Below are 17024 nucleotides of genomic sequence, written 5' to 3' on the forward strand. Positions count from 1 at the left end.
AGGCATCCTGGGACCCGTGGACTCCTAGAGACACGCGGAAGGGGCAGGGCTGAGGCCTGAGGGAGCACACTGCATGTCTGCATGCATGTGGCATTGTGGGCACGCTGTGATACCGTACTGCGTGTGTGTGGTAGTCCAAGGCTTGAACGCTTGGTGTGCAAGGACCCCTCATGCATCCCTGTTTGGATTTGGTCTGGGACTCCGGCATGGGGTGGGAACAGGCACCGGTCTGCAATCCGTGCAGGCAGCTAGCAAAGTGGTGGGGTTATCGGGCCTACTGGTTGGAGATGTCGATTGAAATTGGACAGGCAGGTAGGCAAGGGCTGCAGTTGGCGGTTTGGAGAGGCGAGTGGCGGCTCGTGCTGTGCAAGTGATCACCTTCCGGCTACATGAGGGCAGGCGATGTGGGCTTGAGCTCCACATGCCTCCTATCAGTCCTTGCTGCGCGTTCGCTGCCACACGACGCCCTGCTGCCAAAGCGGTCGCACGTGCATCAATCAGCGCGCCACGGGCATCTGCAGTCAATGGCATCATCTACCGTAACTAGCGCTGAGCTCATCGCCTAGGCTGCCTACTCGGAATGCCTCTGCACCCCGCCTGTCCCTCCTCCGCCCGCCCTCCTGCACGTTCATCGGCACCTACTCTAATCACAACCACCACGACATCTGCCAGTCGCAGCCGCATCACGTCATTCCCACCGACACCCCACACCTGCAACTCACTCCGCTGGCATACCGTACCACGGCGCCCAAGCGCACAACCTGCCCGTTCCCAGCCACCTCAACGCCCTCCTTTACCCGGTGTGGCCCCGCCCCCGCCTGCCCCTGCCCCTCCCCCGCCTCCTAGCCACGACGTCCAGCTGCTGAGGCTGCTGATGGCGGATAGGGATGCGTCCACGGCGGCCGCGGCGGCGGGCATTGGCACCTCGCCCTGCGCGGTCAAGCAGGACACCACAGGGGTGCAGCACGACATGAATACCTGTATCGGTATAATGGGACTCGGAGAGTGTGGACGCAATGGGCGGGTGAGGACAACGTATTTCATGACGCGGCGACCCGGAATCGGTATGATGGGACTCGGAGAGGTGGACGCAATGGGTGAGGACAACGTATGTCATGACGAGGCGACCCGGAATCGGTATGATGGGACTCGGAGAGGTGGACGCAATGGGTGAGGACAACGTATGTCATGACGAGGCGACCCGGAGCTACTTGCTGTGCCGCGTACACAGCATCTTGCAGCAGAGCTCCACCCCACCCACAGCGCTTCTTGGGTTTGGATACTCGTACCCTTCCCCCCCCTCGGCAGCATGCTACCCACCCAGCTTAGCGCCGCCAGACCCTCCTTGCAGCGCTTTATCTCGTCTGGGCTGAAGCTGAGGATGGTTGCGAACACGGGCAGCAGCTTCTCGGCCTCGCCGGTCAGGAACATCTTGATCACCGTGTTCTTCAGGTACTCGGCGTCGATGATGTTGGCGCCTGCAGGGCGTTGGCACGGGGGCAGGGGTGAGGGGGTTTTGTAAGTTTAGGGAGAGGGAGGGGGAGGGAGGCCTGGGGAGTCACCAACGAAGCGCCGGGAGTGGGACGGAAGGTGTGTGTAGCGGGTAGCTGGAGGGGGGCGAGCGCCTGTCGAGCTGGGAACATGACAGCGCAACGGCGGCGGCGCTCAGGCTCTCAGACTCCGGATCAGAGCAATGCGCACATGCCCGCGGCACCGCCCTGCGCCCGCATCTTTCTGGCTGCCGGCCTGTCTTCCTGTCTGCCGCCACAACCCCTGCCTTACCCTTGGCCGCCCGCTGCATGGACCGCTCCATGTCGCGCACGCTCTCCTTGAGCGCCCGCTCCATCTCCTCGCGCATGGAGATCTGCACGACACACACGTTGACGCGGCACGGCAGGCCGTGTGGGGGTTATGCGTTGCTGGGTGTTGCAAAGAGCACACGGAAAGCAAAGCACAAAGACAGTGTAGCTGCTGGGTGTGCGCGTCAGTGGCGGAGGTGATGGTAGCTGTCAGGGGCGGTATCGGCAAGCAGCAACCCCGACCAGCCATGCACCGGGGTCCGGGGGTCCACCAAGTGGCTGCGGCCACACAAGGCCTGCACTCGCACGCCGCAATCCGTACGGAGCCTGCCACCCAACCCCCGAAACGACCACAGCCCCCCACCCTTCGTCTGCAGTCTTCAGCGCATCCTGTACAACTTTTCCAACCATCTTTGCAACGCCCCCGGTTTGGTTTGGGCTGGTATCTACCCCCCCCCTCCCCCCACACACACACGAGAACACACACCCCGCCAAGTACTCGCCTCCGCCCCCGCCCACCTCCTTCTCCAGCTCCGCCACCTCCCGCTCCAGCGAGGCCACGTGCCCCCGCAGCGACGCCACCTCGGTCCGCGCCGCCGCCAGCGCGCCCGCCTCCGCGCCGTACGCCGCCGCCGCGTACATGGCCGTGTAGTCGCCCGAGGCGGCGGCGGCCGCAGCGGCGGCGGCGGCGGAGGGCGAGGGCGCGGCCGCGCCCTCGCCCGGCGGCGTGGGCGGCAGCAGTGCCGCCGCGGAGCCCGCCATGCCGCGGGGCAGGGAGGAGGGGCCGGCTGCCTCATCGCCGCCGCCATCGGCTGCCACCAGAGTCGAGGTGGGCAGCCCAGCGCCGCCGCTGCTGCCGGCGCTGCCGCCGGCGGCCCTGGCGGCGGCGGCCGCCCCGGCGGCGCCGTCGGTGACGGCGGCGAGGGAGAGGGCCTCGGGTCGGATGAGGCTGCCCAGGATTTCGGTGCTGGCGTTGGGGTTGGCGGCGCCGACTGGGAGCAGGCCGTTGTCGCTGACGCGCAGGCTGCGCCGCGAGGCACCCGGCCCCGAGGCGCCGGCGGCTGCCGTGTCGCCGGCGGGCGGGTTGAAGGCGGCGCGCGCGGCCTCCTGCAGGTGTGAAAGGTGGGGTGCCGTGCGGCGGACGGATCAGGCATGGATGGGCGGATGACACGCACATATACACACGAGCGGTTATGTGCGCCCAAGAATCATCATGGCAGGCGACCAAGCGAGTGCGGCAATGCGAAAACTGGGACGGCACACATGGATGGGACGTAGCCCGCTCGACCTGAGCGGGCCCCGCTGGTGCTGTTCCACGCACCTCCAGTCGCCCCTCGTCGTCCAACAGCGCCGCCCGCCGCGCCCGCGCCTCCATTTGCGCCGCCGCCGCGTCCGCCGCCGCCTGCGCCGCCGCCGCGGCCGCCTGCGACTCCGCGGCCGCCGACTCCGCCGCCGCCAGCGCTTGCCGCGCCGCCACCGTCTCCTCCTGCAGCCAGCAAACCCGCGCGGTGGTGTGTTGGACGCACAACGAAGGCTGGACACCCCATGGGCCATGGCGGGGGCCGTATACTCGAGACGCAAACGACAATCATTCCTGTCCATCACCCAGGACAGCCCTGCCACGCCGCAACGAGCCCGTCTCCCTGCATCCGGCCACCACCATCCCGGCAGCCCCCCATCGTGTGTTCCCCACCTCTATCGTCCCTCCCTCCCTCCCTCCCTCCCACCCTCCCTCCCTTGCCTCCCTCCCTGCACCCACCCACCCACCTGCAGCAGCGCGTTGCGGCGCACCAGCGTGAGCACCTCGGCGTCCTTGGCCTCCATCAGCGCCTCGCTGGAGGAGCGGAAGGAGCGCAGCTCCTCGCGCACAGAGGCCAGCTCCGACTGCGTGGGGAAGGGGGGTAGCCGTTGATGCGGAGAATGCAGAAGTGATTGCATCATAAGTTCTTGTAATGTCGCATTCATACGTTTATTGTGATGATTCGGGGAGGGGCCCTAAACGTATCCCATAGGGAACAGTAGCGGGGAAGGGGGGGAGGGGCAAAGTGGCGTAGTTGCGAAGGTAAGGAAGGGAGGTGGTCGTGGGCAGGTGGTTGGGAGGTGGTGGTGCACACAGGGGCACACGGGTCATCGACTCATCGTACGGCATGGTGGTGAGGGCTCGCCTCCCTTCCCGAACTTGACACGTGTTGGCATGCTACGATACGGTACCGTACTTGTCGCCGCCAGCAGCTGTGAGTGTGAGCCACCCCCGTCATGCACCCTCGTGCCCTCGCGCCTACCCGCCTGCGTGGAGGCGCTCTGGTCCTGCACCCCACGTGTCCCTATGCGTTTCTGGATTACAAGGTTGGGACCCCCCCCCAAAGCGCCACCAATTAACCCCCTTTCCAACACCAGCCCACCTACCAAGCCCCCCACCAACCCACACCGCCGCCCCGCCCCTACGGTACCTGCAGCGCCGCGTATCGCTCCGCCGCCGCCGCCAGCTCCTCCGCCGCGCGCCGCCCCGCCTCGCCCTCCGCGCTGTGGTGCGCCAGCCGAGCCTCAAGCGCCTCCACACGCCGCGCGTAGTCGTCGGCAGCCGCCTGCGCGCGCTGCGTCAGGCCCTGTATGTGTGCGTGTGTGTGTGTATGTGTGTGTGTATGTGTGTGTGTGTATGTGTGTGTGTGTGTGTGTGTGTATGTGTGTGTGTGTGTGTGCGGAAAAAAGCGGCAGCGGCAGCGGCAGGACACGTGAGGAGCGGCACAAGTGCCACGAAGACAGAGGCTCGCGACATCCCAGGGACAAGCGAGGCTTTCCTGCCAACAATCCTATTCCCTGACTTCTTTCCCCCATACCGTATTCGCTCACCTCGTAGTACTCGGCGGACGACTGCGCCGCCTCCAGTGCCAGCCGCAGCCGCTCCGCCTCCGCCGCCGCCGCCTCCGCCGCCCGCTCCGCCGCCTCCGCGCCCTCGCGCTCCGCCGCCTCCGCCGCCGCCAGCGCCGCCGCCAGCTGCTGCCGCAGCGCCGCCAGCTCCTCGCTCTCGGCGGCGGCGGCGGCGGAGGCGGCCACCTCCTTGGCGCGGGCGATTTCCGTGTCCTTGGCCTTGAGCAGCGCCTGGTGGGAGGCGAGAGGGCATGAGGGGCATGAGTGGCGAGAGGGACAAGAGAGGCACGAAGGGCATGCCTTAGAAGGGCATGCCTTAGAGGGCCATGCGAGTTGCAAATGTGGGGGGTGGGAGGGTAGCCGTGTGAGCAGGACGGAGTGAGGAAGCAAACGTATGCCCCGCGTGTCCTGTGACCAGCCAGTTAGTAGCCGGTCACTGCGCGCCCGCATTCCTCATGACGCCCTCTGCTCCTATCCATGCCCCTTGCTCCCTCCCCCCTCCCCCCCTTCCTCCTCCTGCCCCTGTCCGCACCTGCGCCCTGTTGCGGTAGTCCTTCAGCTCCGCCTCCAGCGCCTCCTTGTCCTTCCGCACGCCCTCCAGCTGCTGACTCAGCATGCCCAGCTCCACACGCACGCCCGTGGCCTCGGCCTGCAGCAGGGGGAGGCGCGTGGTGGTGGCAAGGAGGTGGTGCATGGGGGCTTTATATTCATGATTAATTAAGAAGTGAAGTCGTAGGCAGGTACAGTTGGGCATGAGACAGGGAGCTGACTCCAGGGATGGATCTGGCAAAGCAGTACACTGGACAGTGAACTTGTTTGCAAGGGCTCTTCCCACCCCTCACCCGATGTTGTACAACATCGGGTGAGGGGTGGGAAGAGGGATGCAGGACGGTGCGATTGGGGGACCATTCCTAAGCAGCCCCCATCCTTTCCACACACACCGGACTCCAGACCCCGCCTGAGCCCCCGCCCTCCCCCCTGTGCTCCGCTAGCTTGGCTTGGTTTGGTTTAGTTTGGGCTGGTATCTACAACACCCCCCTGAAATCATCATGAATGTAACCCCCGCACCTGGCTCTTGCCGCGCGCCTCCGCCAGCGCCACCTCCGCGGCGTGCTGCGCCTTCTGCGCCTTGGCCAGCCGCTTGCGCGCGTCCTCCAGCGCCTTGCTGTTCCTGTGGGCGAGCACGTGCGGTGAAGGGGTGAGTGTGTGAGGCGAATGCGTGCAGGCAGGGGGCAACAGCACACCTAAACACACGAGCAAGCTCCCCGCACACACACACACACACACACACACACACACACACACACACACACACACACACACACACACACACACACACACACACACACACACACACACACACTCACACACACACACACGCGCGACGCTCGGTAAATTGGTAGGTATCGGTAAGTAACTCCGGCGTCGTCTGGGCGGGCTTTCGTTTCGTTTTTCAACACACACACACACACACATACACACACACACACACACACACACCCGCGCGCCCGTGAAGCCGCACACGCTCACTTGTTCCGCTCCGCCTCCAGCTCCTTCCGCAGCGCCGCCACGTCGCCCCGCAGCACCTCCGCCTCCGCCCGCGCCGCCGCCTCCGCCGCGCTGCTGCCGCTGGCCGCCGCCGCCGCCACGCGCCGCGCCTCCGCCGCCTCGGCCGCCGCCGCCGCCGCCTCCCGCTCCGCCCTGGCCAGCGAGGCGGTGGCTGCCTCCAGCTCCACCTCGCGGTCGCGCAGCCGCGTGGCCACCTTGTTGAGCGCCGCCTCGTGCTCGGCCTGGTGGCGGTTGGCGTTGGCGGTTGGTGATGGCGGTTGGTGACGGGATTGCTTGGCGGGCGTTGCTGTTGTTGGTGTGCGGTCGCCTCACAAGGTGTTGGCACTGCGAGTGCATTTTCCCCTCCCTGGCTCGCTCGCTCCCTCCCTGTGCATGATTGGTTTAGTTTGGGCTACTATCTACAATACTCCCTCCGTCCGCCCCCACCCTCCCTAAGGCTGCTGCGCCTCACCTTGACCCGCTTCATCTCCGCCTCCAGCCGCGCAGTGGCCTGGCCCGCCGCGCCGTCCTTCTGGGCCGCCAGCGCCTTGTACTCCTGAGGGGGTGGAGGAAAGCGCGGGAGGCATACAAGAGAGGTTTGAGTTGATGCGAGGATGAGATGATGCGTAGACAGCAGGCGGCAGGCGTGCTTGCCCTGCCAGGTTGCACTTGACTGTGCGCTCACCCCCGACCCCTCCTCCCACCCACCCTCACTCCCCACTCCCCGCCCCAGCAGCAACATTCGTCGGGTCTACGCGCTGGAGCTGGCTGCTGGACTTCACGGACATCGGTAACAACGCGCCTGCTATACGGTACTACTGTTCCTGGCTATGATTTCACTTTTCAAAGATTCATGGATTCAACCCCCCACCTGCAGCAGCGCCTCCTGCTTGGCCGCCTCGGCGTTGGCATTGGCCTGCTGCCGCATTAGGTCCGCCACGCTGTTGGACAGGTTGGAGACCTGGCAGTAGCAGGACGAGCGGCGCAGCGGCATTAGCGGTGGTGGTGGAAGGAGCGCGAGCAGGAGGCGATTTGGTGGCAGTTACAGCGGCGATTGTCCCCACCAGGAGCACCAATAGCAGAGCAGGGTTGAGCGGGATGAGGAGCATGTGTGACATACGTGTTTGGAGTGGACACCACTTCTTGCGGTGCGGTGCCCATTAAGGGTCCCCCTTCGCCTTCCATTCACAGTTGCCGCAACCCACCTGCGTCTGCAGCTGCTCCTTCTCTGCGTGCGCCGCCTCCAGCTGCCGGGCCGCCGCCGCCGCGGCCGCCTGTGCCGCCTCCAGCTCCGCCGCCGCCGCTGCCCTGGCCGCCGCCAGCTTGGAGTCGGCCTCCTTGGCGGCGGCTGCGGCGTCGGCCTGGCGCTTCTTGGCGAGAGCCACCAGCTTGCGCTTGGCGTCCTGCGATTTGAAAGGGTTGCAACAATACAGGTGATCGGGTGATGCGGGTGATGTGGGCAAGCCTAAGAGTGTAGACAGCGGTATACAATGGGGAGCTGGAAATGGTAAGGCAGCATTGCGCCCAACCAAGCTCTGTCTGGCGCGGACCAAGCCCAAGGGAAGGACTGCTGAAAACGGGTGCGCTGCACACGCCCAACCGCCCACACACCCACCCACCCACACACACACACACCTGCAGCTCCTTGGCCATCTTCTCATTCGCTTCCGCCAGCTCTGCCGCCTTGTGGCTCAGCTCACCACTGGCAGCAGCCGCAGCCGTCTCCGCCGCCGCCGCTGCAGCCGCGGCGGCGCCGTCGTCGCCACTGGCACCTGCGTCGCCGGCACCGCCGTCAGAGCGGCTTGCACCCTCGCCCACACCCTCGCCCGCATGGCCTCGCTCCTCCGCTGCCGTTGCCGCTGACGCGGCCGCCGCCAGCTGGGCCTCCAGCTCCACCACGCGAGCCTGCGCCGCCGCCGTCGCGTCCACCGCTGCCGCCAGCTGCGATTCCAGGTCGGCGGCGCGCGCCAGCGCCTCCCGCGCCTCGCCCTGCAGCCTCTGCACCTGCTCCTGCAGCTCCGCCGTCGCCCTGCCCTGCTCCTCTCCATCGGCAGCGGGGGCGGCGGCGGCAGAGGCGGCAGCGGCCTCGCGCTTGAGTCGACCCACCTCGGCCTCCCGCTCCTCCAGCGCCTCCCGCAGCTCCTCCACCTCGCCCGCCAGCTCCGACACGCGCCACTCCGCGTCCGCCGCCGCCTTAGGAGACGCCGCCGCCAGCTTCTCGCCAGCCGCTTCCAGCTCCGCCTCCAGCTGCGCAATGCGCGCCCGCAGCTCCGCTGCGGCCTCCGCCTCCGCTGCCGCGTCGCCTGCGCGCTGCGCGCCCTCGGCGCCTGCCTGCTTCGCAGCCTCCGCAGCCGCCTGTGCCTCCGCCAGCGCTGACGTCAGCTTGCCCACCTCTGCCTCCTTGTCTGACAGCAGGCCCCGCAGCTCCTCAAGCTCCCCGGACAGCTCCGAGATACGCCACTCCGCGTCCGCCGCCGCCTTGGCGGCGGCGGCCTTGGCGGCTTCCACCACCGCCTCAGTCGCGGCCTGGCTAGACGAGCCGTCGGCGGCAGATTGCTGTTGCTCCTCAAGCTGCAGAAGCACATGGACGGTCGCAAGGTTGCGGCGTGGCATCCGTTGGCTAGGAGTGCGTTGTCCTCTAGGGTAGCCGTACCCCCACACGTACGCCAACCAGAAAGACAACGAGCAGCGCCAGCCCACGACGCACGGAACACGTAGGACGGACATGTACACCAACGCACAAGAATAATTTCACAGATGACACGCTCCTCTCGACCCGCACCGCACCTGCTGGCGGAGCTCCTGCAGCTGCGATTTGGTCTTGCCCACCTCGGCCTCCCGCTCCTCCAGCGCCTCCCGCAACTCCTCCACCTCGCCCGCCAGCTCCGACACGCGCCACTCCGCGTCCGCCGCCGCCTTGGACGCCGCCGCCTCCGCCGCTGCCAGCTTCTCGCCCGCCGCCTCCAGCTGCTGTCGCAGCGCCGCCGCCTCTGCAGACGCCGCCTGCTCCTGCTGCTCCCGCTCCTGTTGCTGCTTCTGCTGCAGCTCCCCTAGCTCACTCTGGGCCGCCGACAGCTGCTCCTGCAGGCCCTCCATCTTGTGGGAGGCCTCCTCCAGCTGCACAGGGAGTGGGCGCAACGGGAGCCGTCAGTTAGTCGCTGAAAGCAGGTTGCGGCACTACCGCATGATCAGCACTGACTGCCTCCACTTCTCCAGCTTGGACCCACACAGCGCCACGCGCTCTCACGAACCCCGCCTGCTTGACGACCACGCCTGGTTCCATAACCACACACATACAAACGCCAACAACCACGCGCGGCACTACAACGCTGCTGCTCGCCCCGCACCTGTTGGGTGACCATGGCCACGTACGCGGCCTTGTGCTGAAGCTCCAGCTGCGCCTCCGCCAACTGGCCCCGCAGCGCGCCCAACGCCGCGGCGTCGCCGCCGCTGCCGCCATCACCGCCAGCCGCTGCGGCCCCCTCGCCGGCGCCTGGTGCTGCCGAGGCCGAGGCGGACATTGCCAACGTCATCGCGAGCCGCGACAGCGCCGCCACCGCCTCCTCGCGTTCCTGTTTACAACACGACGCGTGTTTACCGCTGGTGCCACATGCCCTAAAGGCAACAAGTATAAACGATGGCACTCTGTACGTCCTCCACAGCGGCAAGCCATGAGGAACGGAAGTGCGGAACATCCAAGGGGACTGCCCAGCATCCACACCTGCGCGCGCGCCGCCGCCCGCTGCTGCGCCGCCTCCATCTCCTCCACCGCCGAGCTCAGCGCCTCCGCCCCCGCGCAGATGCGCGCCCGCGCCTGCAGCACCTCACTCATATGCTCGGCAGCCTGTGTGACGAGTGTGGGTTGTGGGCACATGCACCAGGTGTAAGTCGGCGCAGGAAGCAGCAACCAGGAACCGGCGGCCAGGTGACCTCTCTAGGCGCATGCCCACATCTGCCTCCAGCGGTTCAGCTCTCTTGGTGTGGTCTGGGCGCACGTCAAACTCCATTCCCCCCGTCCCAGACCCCGCGAACACCCTCACGGCGCGATGCGACTCACATGGTCTCCGCCGCCCGCCGCCTTGTCCTCCACGTCCTCAAGCCGCGCTGCCATCTCCTCCATGGACGCTTCCGCGTGCTGCAGCATGACCTGGCCGGTGGGGGGTCCCAGGCACGAGTGCTTAAGAGATGGCGGTGTTAAGTCGGCGCAGCGTTGCGGAGAGGATTTGGAAAGCTTGGCCAGGCGAGCTCACCCCTCCCATGTTTCCATAAGGCCACAGGCCTTACGAACCGTCCCACCACCGCCTCCGCATCTTCACCGACCCTCGTGACCGCGCAGCTGCTGCACACACACGGCTTCCAGCAGTGCCAGACCTGCCATGCGCCCCTGCACCTGTCCGTTGCCTTTCGCAGACCCGCCCCAGGTCCCAGACCCCTGGCCCCTGGCCCAAGGCCCAAGGCCCTGCCCCGCCCCGTCCCGCGCCCGCCCCGCCCCATCCCATCCCGCGCCCGCCCCGCCCCATCCCATCCCGCGCCCGCCCCGCACCCGCCCTCACCGTCATGTTGCTGATCTCGCGGTCCTTGTCCGACAGCGCCTGCATACGCTTGGTGATCTCGCCCGCCGCCTGGTCCTGCAGCGTTAGCAGCTCCTCGCGCTCGCCCGCCAGTCGCACGTTCGCCGCCTCCAGCTCCGCCGCCCGCGCCTGCGCCTCCACCAGCGCTGCCTCCACCTCCGCCAGCCGCTGCTGCGTCTCCTTCAGCCGCGCCTCCAGCGCCTCATAGCGCTTTTTCTCCTTGGCCACCGTGGCCACCGCGCCGTCCTCCGCCTCCGCCAGCTTGCGCGCCGAGGCGATCAGCTCGCCCTCCAGCTCGGCCACACGCGCGTTGGCCTCGCGCAGCGAAGCCTCTAGACCCGAGCCGTTGGAGGTGGATCCGGGGGCAGCGACTGCGGCAGGTGCAGAAGCAGAGGCGGCCGCAGCCTCCGCCGCGGCGGCCTTCTGCTCAGCAGCTGCGGCCTTCTCGTCGGCCTCCGCCGCAGCTGCGGTAGCGGCGGCGAGATCGGACTCGAGGCCAGCGGCGCGCGCCTCCGCCTCCGCCAGCTGCTCCTGCAGCTCAGCGGCGCGCTGGCGCGCTTCTGCGGCCTCTGCCTGCGCCGCCTCGGCAGCGGCGCCGGCGCCGCCCGCGGCGGCCTCCGCCGCTGCCTTGGCTGCCGCCAGCTCTGCCTCCAGCTCGGCCAGGCGAGCGTTTGCGGCCTCCAGGTCGCCGCCGCCGGCAGCCGCCTTGGACTCGGCCTCAGCCAGAGCGTCCTCAAGCTCGGCGATGCGCTCGCGGGTCTCACCTACACAGTGGAAATGGCAAAGCCGCCTCGTATGATGGCCAGCTCGGGGCCTCGCCCGCATGCAGCATCACCGCGTCAAGTGCATTTATCCTGACCCCGCGCCCGTCCCTCTACCCGCTTGGCTGCCCTGCAATCCCTCGCACCGCCACTCGCCCTCCCAGCCCACCCGAGCCCCCACGCACCCAGGCGGCTGAACGCGCTCTCGCGCTCCTCGCTCATCTCCTTGAGCGCCGTCTTGAGGGAGCCCATCTGCTGCCCCATCGCCGTCCGCTGCTCGTCCCAGTCGCGGGCCGCCTGCTTGGAGGCTGACAGCGCCTCGCGCAGCGAGTTCAGCTCCTGACACGGAAGAGACAGTGAAGACAGGTCAATCAATAAGCAGCAGACGAATCAGTAGCGCACCCATACCCACGCCCGCCGAGCCTGGCCTGGCCCGGACACAACGTGCCATGGCCGCACCTGCATTTGCTCCTGCATGCGCTCCTCGTTTGCCAGCGCCCCGCCCCGCGACTGCGCCACCAGCGCCTCCAGCTCTGCGCGGGAAGCCTCCATCGCCGACTGGGCCTCCTGCGCGGAGGCACGCACACGCACTTGTGACCAAGCTACCCCGTGGATAGAAAAGCAGGCTAACAGTTCACAACGAAGCGGTACCGCCCGCAGCATGGTTGGTATCATTGCTAAGTATAGGCTCGTCAGCGTGGCGTGCCGCCCACCCACCTCGGCTCGCTGCTTCGCTTCTACCAGCGCGTCCTTCGTCAGTGCCAGCTCCGCCCGCAGCCCGCTGGCAGCCGCCTCGGCAGCGCGCGCCGCCGCCTCCGCCTTCTCGGCGCGCTGCAGCAGCTCCGCAGCTGCTGGCCCGCTGTCAGCCTGCGATGCGAGGCGCGTTGAAAGGATGCTCGGTACGGGTGTTGCGCATGAGCCATCAGTGCGGTCTGTCGTACTGTCGTCCGTGCCCAAAGGTGCGTTGTTGCGAAGTACCGCATCAACCCATCCACACATGCACTGCGTGCGTGTGCATATGCTGTTGTGTGCGCACAGTTGTTCCCTGTAGCCCGCCGCCGCAGCACCGAACTGCGTCCTTGAGTGTCAGAGGTGTTCACAAACCCTGTCAAACCCTTTCCCGCCCTCACTCACCACAGCCCCCCCATCCGCTTTCTTAGCTGCGCCAAGTTCTGCAGGTACACCCAGCAAATAGGCCGAGTGAGCGTCCTCCGGCGCGAGACAGGCAGAATCCAGGTCAGCAAGGGCGGGGCGCCAGCTGGAGCGGCCCCCCGCAGAACCGGGAGCCAGTTACCTTCAATTTTCTTGTCCCGGATTTTGAGCTTTTTCAGCAGATCCAAGACATAAACCTGGAGCTCTTCCCTGGTTTTGTTGGCGATTACAGCCGGCACAGCCTTCCCCTGCGCCAACTCCGCAGGGTCAATGCCATGCCTAGTGCGCCCACTGCGAGTCCAGCTAGCTTACCCCCGTGACTGTGGAAGCAGTCGAGCGCCTGCTCGTGACAGACACATTATCGTCGTCCATCTTGCGGCCCTATAGGCGCCTTGTCGATCAACCTGTTGCTGCTCGACAGGTCGCTAACCGTGCGCGCACTTCATATAAAGATACATCTAATATAAGAGCATTGTAATGGTGGCGTGTAATAGACGGAACAAGCTGCAAAAGATATGAGCTCGAACTGTTAGTCCTTGAGCAACGAGCTTTTCCTATAAGAGCATATTGCACGCTTAAGTAATGTTTACACCTTATGCGCAACAGACCGGGCGAGGCTGCGGCAGGCGTTCTCGGGGTAATCCACTTGGCGAGCTCCGGGGGTCGGGTCCGCGGTAGCTTTTGCCCCTGTTGGATTCTCCCTACGCAGCCAACCCGCCCAGCCCCGTTCGCCAGCTCCCGGTGAGTTGCAGCTGTCAACCCACCCCTTGGCCTCGTTCGAAGGCCATAGGGTGCAGCTTTGGTCACGGTTTGTCAGTACTGCCAGGTACTGCATCCCGGGCGCGTCATGTATGCGGCTCCGATATGGAGCGTCACAGGCACCCAAGTGCAACACAAGCACAGCTCCAGGTCGGAGGGGATGATTGGGCCAAGCCATCCTTGCGTTACTGCAGCCATTCAAGCCATCCATGCCGCTGCGCGTCCACGGCCTCCACAGGTCAGCACAGGTCGCTGCAGAGTGGAACCAGGCCCTTGCTGATAAAGACAGGGACATACCTCACAAGGCGGTCCTGCTGATTGGCGACTTAATCAATAACGCTTGGTTTCCCGTCCGAGTGCAGCCGAGTGGGCACACTACCCAGGCCCAATTACAGTGCAGATGGAGCTGGATGGAGTGAAGCGATGAGCGGCCCACATCGTGGAGCTCTTGAGGGCTTGATGCAGCAAGGGACCGCCGTGATGGCGTGGTGGAACGCGGGCATCCGTGCCTCGTTCGCTGCGGCTTCCAATGCTGGCTTTCTGGGTGGCCCCTCGGATTCATGCACTTTGGACAGCTCACTGCTCAGCGCACAGCCCCTGACCACAATACTCATATGTTCCGCTACCATCCAAGTACAAGCCTCCCGACAAGGCAGTAAACACATGATAACAGCCAGCGCACGGGACGAACCTTCCTTGCGACCACCTTGTTGTAAAACCCGATGCCGCTCGCCTAATTGCTGTTGCTAAATTTCAATCAAACGAGCGTACCTCACTGGCTTCCTGGGCGTAAGACGGTGACAGGGAGCGCCAGCTGTGCTACTAACTTGCGTTTGCTTCTGGCCTGCTGCCGAGCTATAGGTTGTTGCCAGAAGCACGGGTCAGGCTGTAAGCTACAAGTAAATATGCAAGAGCGCCAGCGGAGCGACTGCTGCCTCTGGTTCTTCCGATTCGTGAATATAATAACAGCCTTAAGCGCTGTACTCTGCCTAGTTGCATTTTCAATGGCTATAGTCGTCGGCCCACCGTTCACAGACCGGGCGAACGTGAAGGCGCAACTTTTGCGGTGAGAATGTCGATCGTGGCGCGCGACAGCGGGGTCAGGCAAAGTTCCAGTGTACGAGGCTGTGTATGGGTCGGGGGTTTCACTGCTACGGGAGTAGCCGCCGGGTGGGGTTGGCGTGGGAGTCGGCCTCGATAGGCGGGGTGTACCCGTGCGTGTACGGGCGCGTGCCCCCGCCTCGCTGCTGGGTCAGTACAACGGAGGTTCTCTTGTCCCCAGCTGGCACCATGGGCATCCCCAAGCAGTCGGTACCACTTACAAAATGCGCCATGTTTGTGGTGCAGTGTATACGGCGTGCTGTGGGCAGCTGGCCTGGTGCTGGTGGAGACGGAGTTTGAGTGGCTCATGCAGTTCTGCCGCGCTCTGGAGTTCTGGTTCGCGCGGGGGCTGTGCCAGGTGCGTGCATGCGCGTGCGTTCGCAATTGGCGTAGCCATGTGTTGCAATTGCAAAGCGTCACGCTGCAGCTAGGTATGGGGCGTGTAGGGCTAGGGTGTAGGTGCCTCCAGCGCACCCACACGGCGTGCATCCATATTTGATGAGTGGATCAGTGAAGAGAGTGGAGTGCTTGCCCGGGATCTGTGACAGAAGCATGGATTCCCGTAGGTGCGCTGCAGCCGCGCTACCCGTTTACGCACCTGACCAAGTCCCGCTCCCGGGTTGTCGCAGGGCTTCCTAGCCATCATGACGCTGGAGCTTGTGCACAGCAGCGGCAACAGCGACTTCGACAAGAGCGTGCGGCTCTACCGCACCGTTAGCGGCATGTGGTAAGTGGTTCATGCAGATGGGCGGTGGGCGGGGATGAGGGTGGGGAAGACGACGTAAGGGTGGAGGGGCGCACGGAATGGACCGGCGTGGTGTCCGAACCTCCAGAGATGAGTCGCTGGGACGGGGGCTTGAGGCGGAGCGCTCATATGGTCATGAGATGCAGTTTGGCGCGAGGGGAATTTGGCCCGAGAGGCACGTGGTTGCGCCGGGACAGTTCCGTGAGCCAGTGTTGTCTACAGCCATGTAGCAGCCCTCGTACAGCCACCGTGACCTTTGCATGGTCTACTGGTCTCTGGGTTGGCGGGGTTCACGGGGTAGCCGTCAGACGCTCTTTTACGCCTCGTGTCCCTCGCTTCCACCCACCCAACCCTTAGCCTGCTGGGCTGCTCCGGCTTCTACATGCTGGGCGGCCTGCTGTGTCTTGGCACACTGCGGAACGGTGAGCGGCTGGGGTGGCGTGGTGATGTGGCACTGTGACTATCTCAATGGGGCAATCTAACAGAGTCGGCACGAGCTATGAGGGATAGCCGTGAGCCGTGAGGCCACCCTTCTCACCTACATTTACCTTCCGGCCTTGACGCTAACCCTAAACCACCTCATATCCCTTTTCTCTGACAGCCCGTTACAAGCGATTCAATGAGCGGCTCAAGGTGGAGCGCGACCTTGAATCCCTGGAGAAGCAGCGCGAGGAACTCAATCGGCTGCTTGTCGCTTATTCAAAAGAGTGACGGTGATCAATAGTAATTCTTTGGTGAAGTGGTAGATACTGCGGGTAGGATGGGGTTGATGAGGTGAGGTGGGAGGAGAGACCAGATGATGAAAGGCCGCGGTACTGCAAGGGACAAGTAGATGTTTGATGCCGTACCGAGAGTGGCTGCAGGTATGTGCGTCTGGCTGTGGTGAGGACCTCCATGTAGGATGCATGTGAGCCAGGGTTTGCTGGTACGGGCGCGTTCTGTACCGCCGGCAACTGCACTGGGTTCCAAGCCAAAGATTGAGCGCAAAGGGCAGCCTTGCGCCAGCCGCATGCAGTGCGCGGGGCTGGCGTAGGTCCTACGCGTGCATAAGGGTACTAGGAGTGTTGCGGGCCTTTACTTTCAGGTCCTGGCTAGAGCATGGTGTACGGCGAGTAGTGGCAGGAACGCGCGACGAGCATCGACGGGTCCATGGACGAGAACAGCCCACAGGTCTTTACTGTGCACACTATCAAGGCGACTTGTGAGGCCCAGGTTTTGCGTGACATGGAAGTTGGGGGCGGGGTCCGTGACTATGGTTGATGATGGATCTTGAAGGCGGGGCGGGCGGAATGAAGTGTAGTGGAAATGGAATGGAGAACACCCTTGACCCTTGGCATGCGAAGTTGTGTGCCCGTTCCCGTCAAGATTCCCAGTCCACGGTGGGGCTGGCAGGGCATGCGTAGCGTCATGACAAGTAGTGCGGCTGTTGACAACTGTGCTGCGTCTGGCTGCGGTTCGCTCTGCTGATCGCGATCGCTAGGCACCTCGTTTGGCAATGTGCCTGTGGAAACTGACCCCGGCTATGTCCGGATGAGGTTGTTCGGCCTCAGACTGTGGAGGTGCTCAGCCCCTTTTCCCGTGACCGGTGAACACTTGTCTTGTTTGGGCGGTTTTGCCGCGGCCTTCCTCCCGAGGAGTCGACACGCGTGGCGTGCCGACGGGTGCAGCCCGCGGGAAGTCGCACACGTTCGCTACGGTGCACCCAATATATATGCCTTAT

General features: G+C 65.0%; 2 protein-coding genes across 2 annotated transcripts; one reads left to right on the forward strand and one right to left on the reverse strand.

The window, feature by feature from the left end:
• Nucleotides 1–371: 371 nt before the first annotated feature.
• CHLRE_09g398808v5 (uncharacterized protein) lies at nucleotides 372–13257 on the reverse strand. Its single transcript, XM_043065910.1, has 26 exons — nucleotides 13012–13257; nucleotides 12842–12947; nucleotides 12682–12719; nucleotides 12265–12414; nucleotides 12007–12114; nucleotides 11733–11886; nucleotides 10769–11550; nucleotides 10273–10362; nucleotides 9937–10059; nucleotides 9563–9787; nucleotides 9003–9332; nucleotides 7851–8786; nucleotides 7421–7618; nucleotides 7087–7176; nucleotides 6688–6771; nucleotides 6198–6457; nucleotides 5736–5838; nucleotides 5200–5316; nucleotides 4650–4898; nucleotides 4250–4405; nucleotides 3567–3683; nucleotides 3121–3285; nucleotides 2319–2906; nucleotides 1783–1864; nucleotides 1321–1478; nucleotides 372–930 (listed from the first exon to the last, which is right to left on the reverse strand). Exons 1-26 carry the CDS (start codon nucleotides 13069–13071, stop codon nucleotides 781–783), a joined length of 5619 nt encoding a protein of 1872 aa, XP_042921340.1. The 5' UTR covers nucleotides 13072–13257; the 3' UTR covers nucleotides 372–780.
• Nucleotides 13258–14067: 810 nt separating this feature from the next.
• Nucleotides 14068–16904, forward strand: CHLRE_09g398845v5 (uncharacterized protein). The gene is made up of 5 exons (XM_001694667.2): nucleotides 14068–14524; nucleotides 14806–14917; nucleotides 15189–15286; nucleotides 15662–15726; nucleotides 15906–16904. The coding sequence occupies exons 1-5, from the start codon at nucleotides 14463–14465 to the stop codon at nucleotides 16013–16015; spliced, it is 447 nt and encodes a 148-aa protein (XP_001694719.1). The 5' UTR covers nucleotides 14068–14462; the 3' UTR covers nucleotides 16016–16904.
• Nucleotides 16905–17024: the final 120 nt, after the last annotated feature.

This window comes from Chlamydomonas reinhardtii, chromosome 9 (genome assembly GCF_000002595.2).
Source record: "Chlamydomonas reinhardtii strain CC-503 cw92 mt+ chromosome 9, whole genome shotgun sequence".
In the NCBI taxonomy this organism is placed as follows: Eukaryota; Viridiplantae; Chlorophyta; class Chlorophyceae; order Chlamydomonadales; family Chlamydomonadaceae; genus Chlamydomonas; species Chlamydomonas reinhardtii.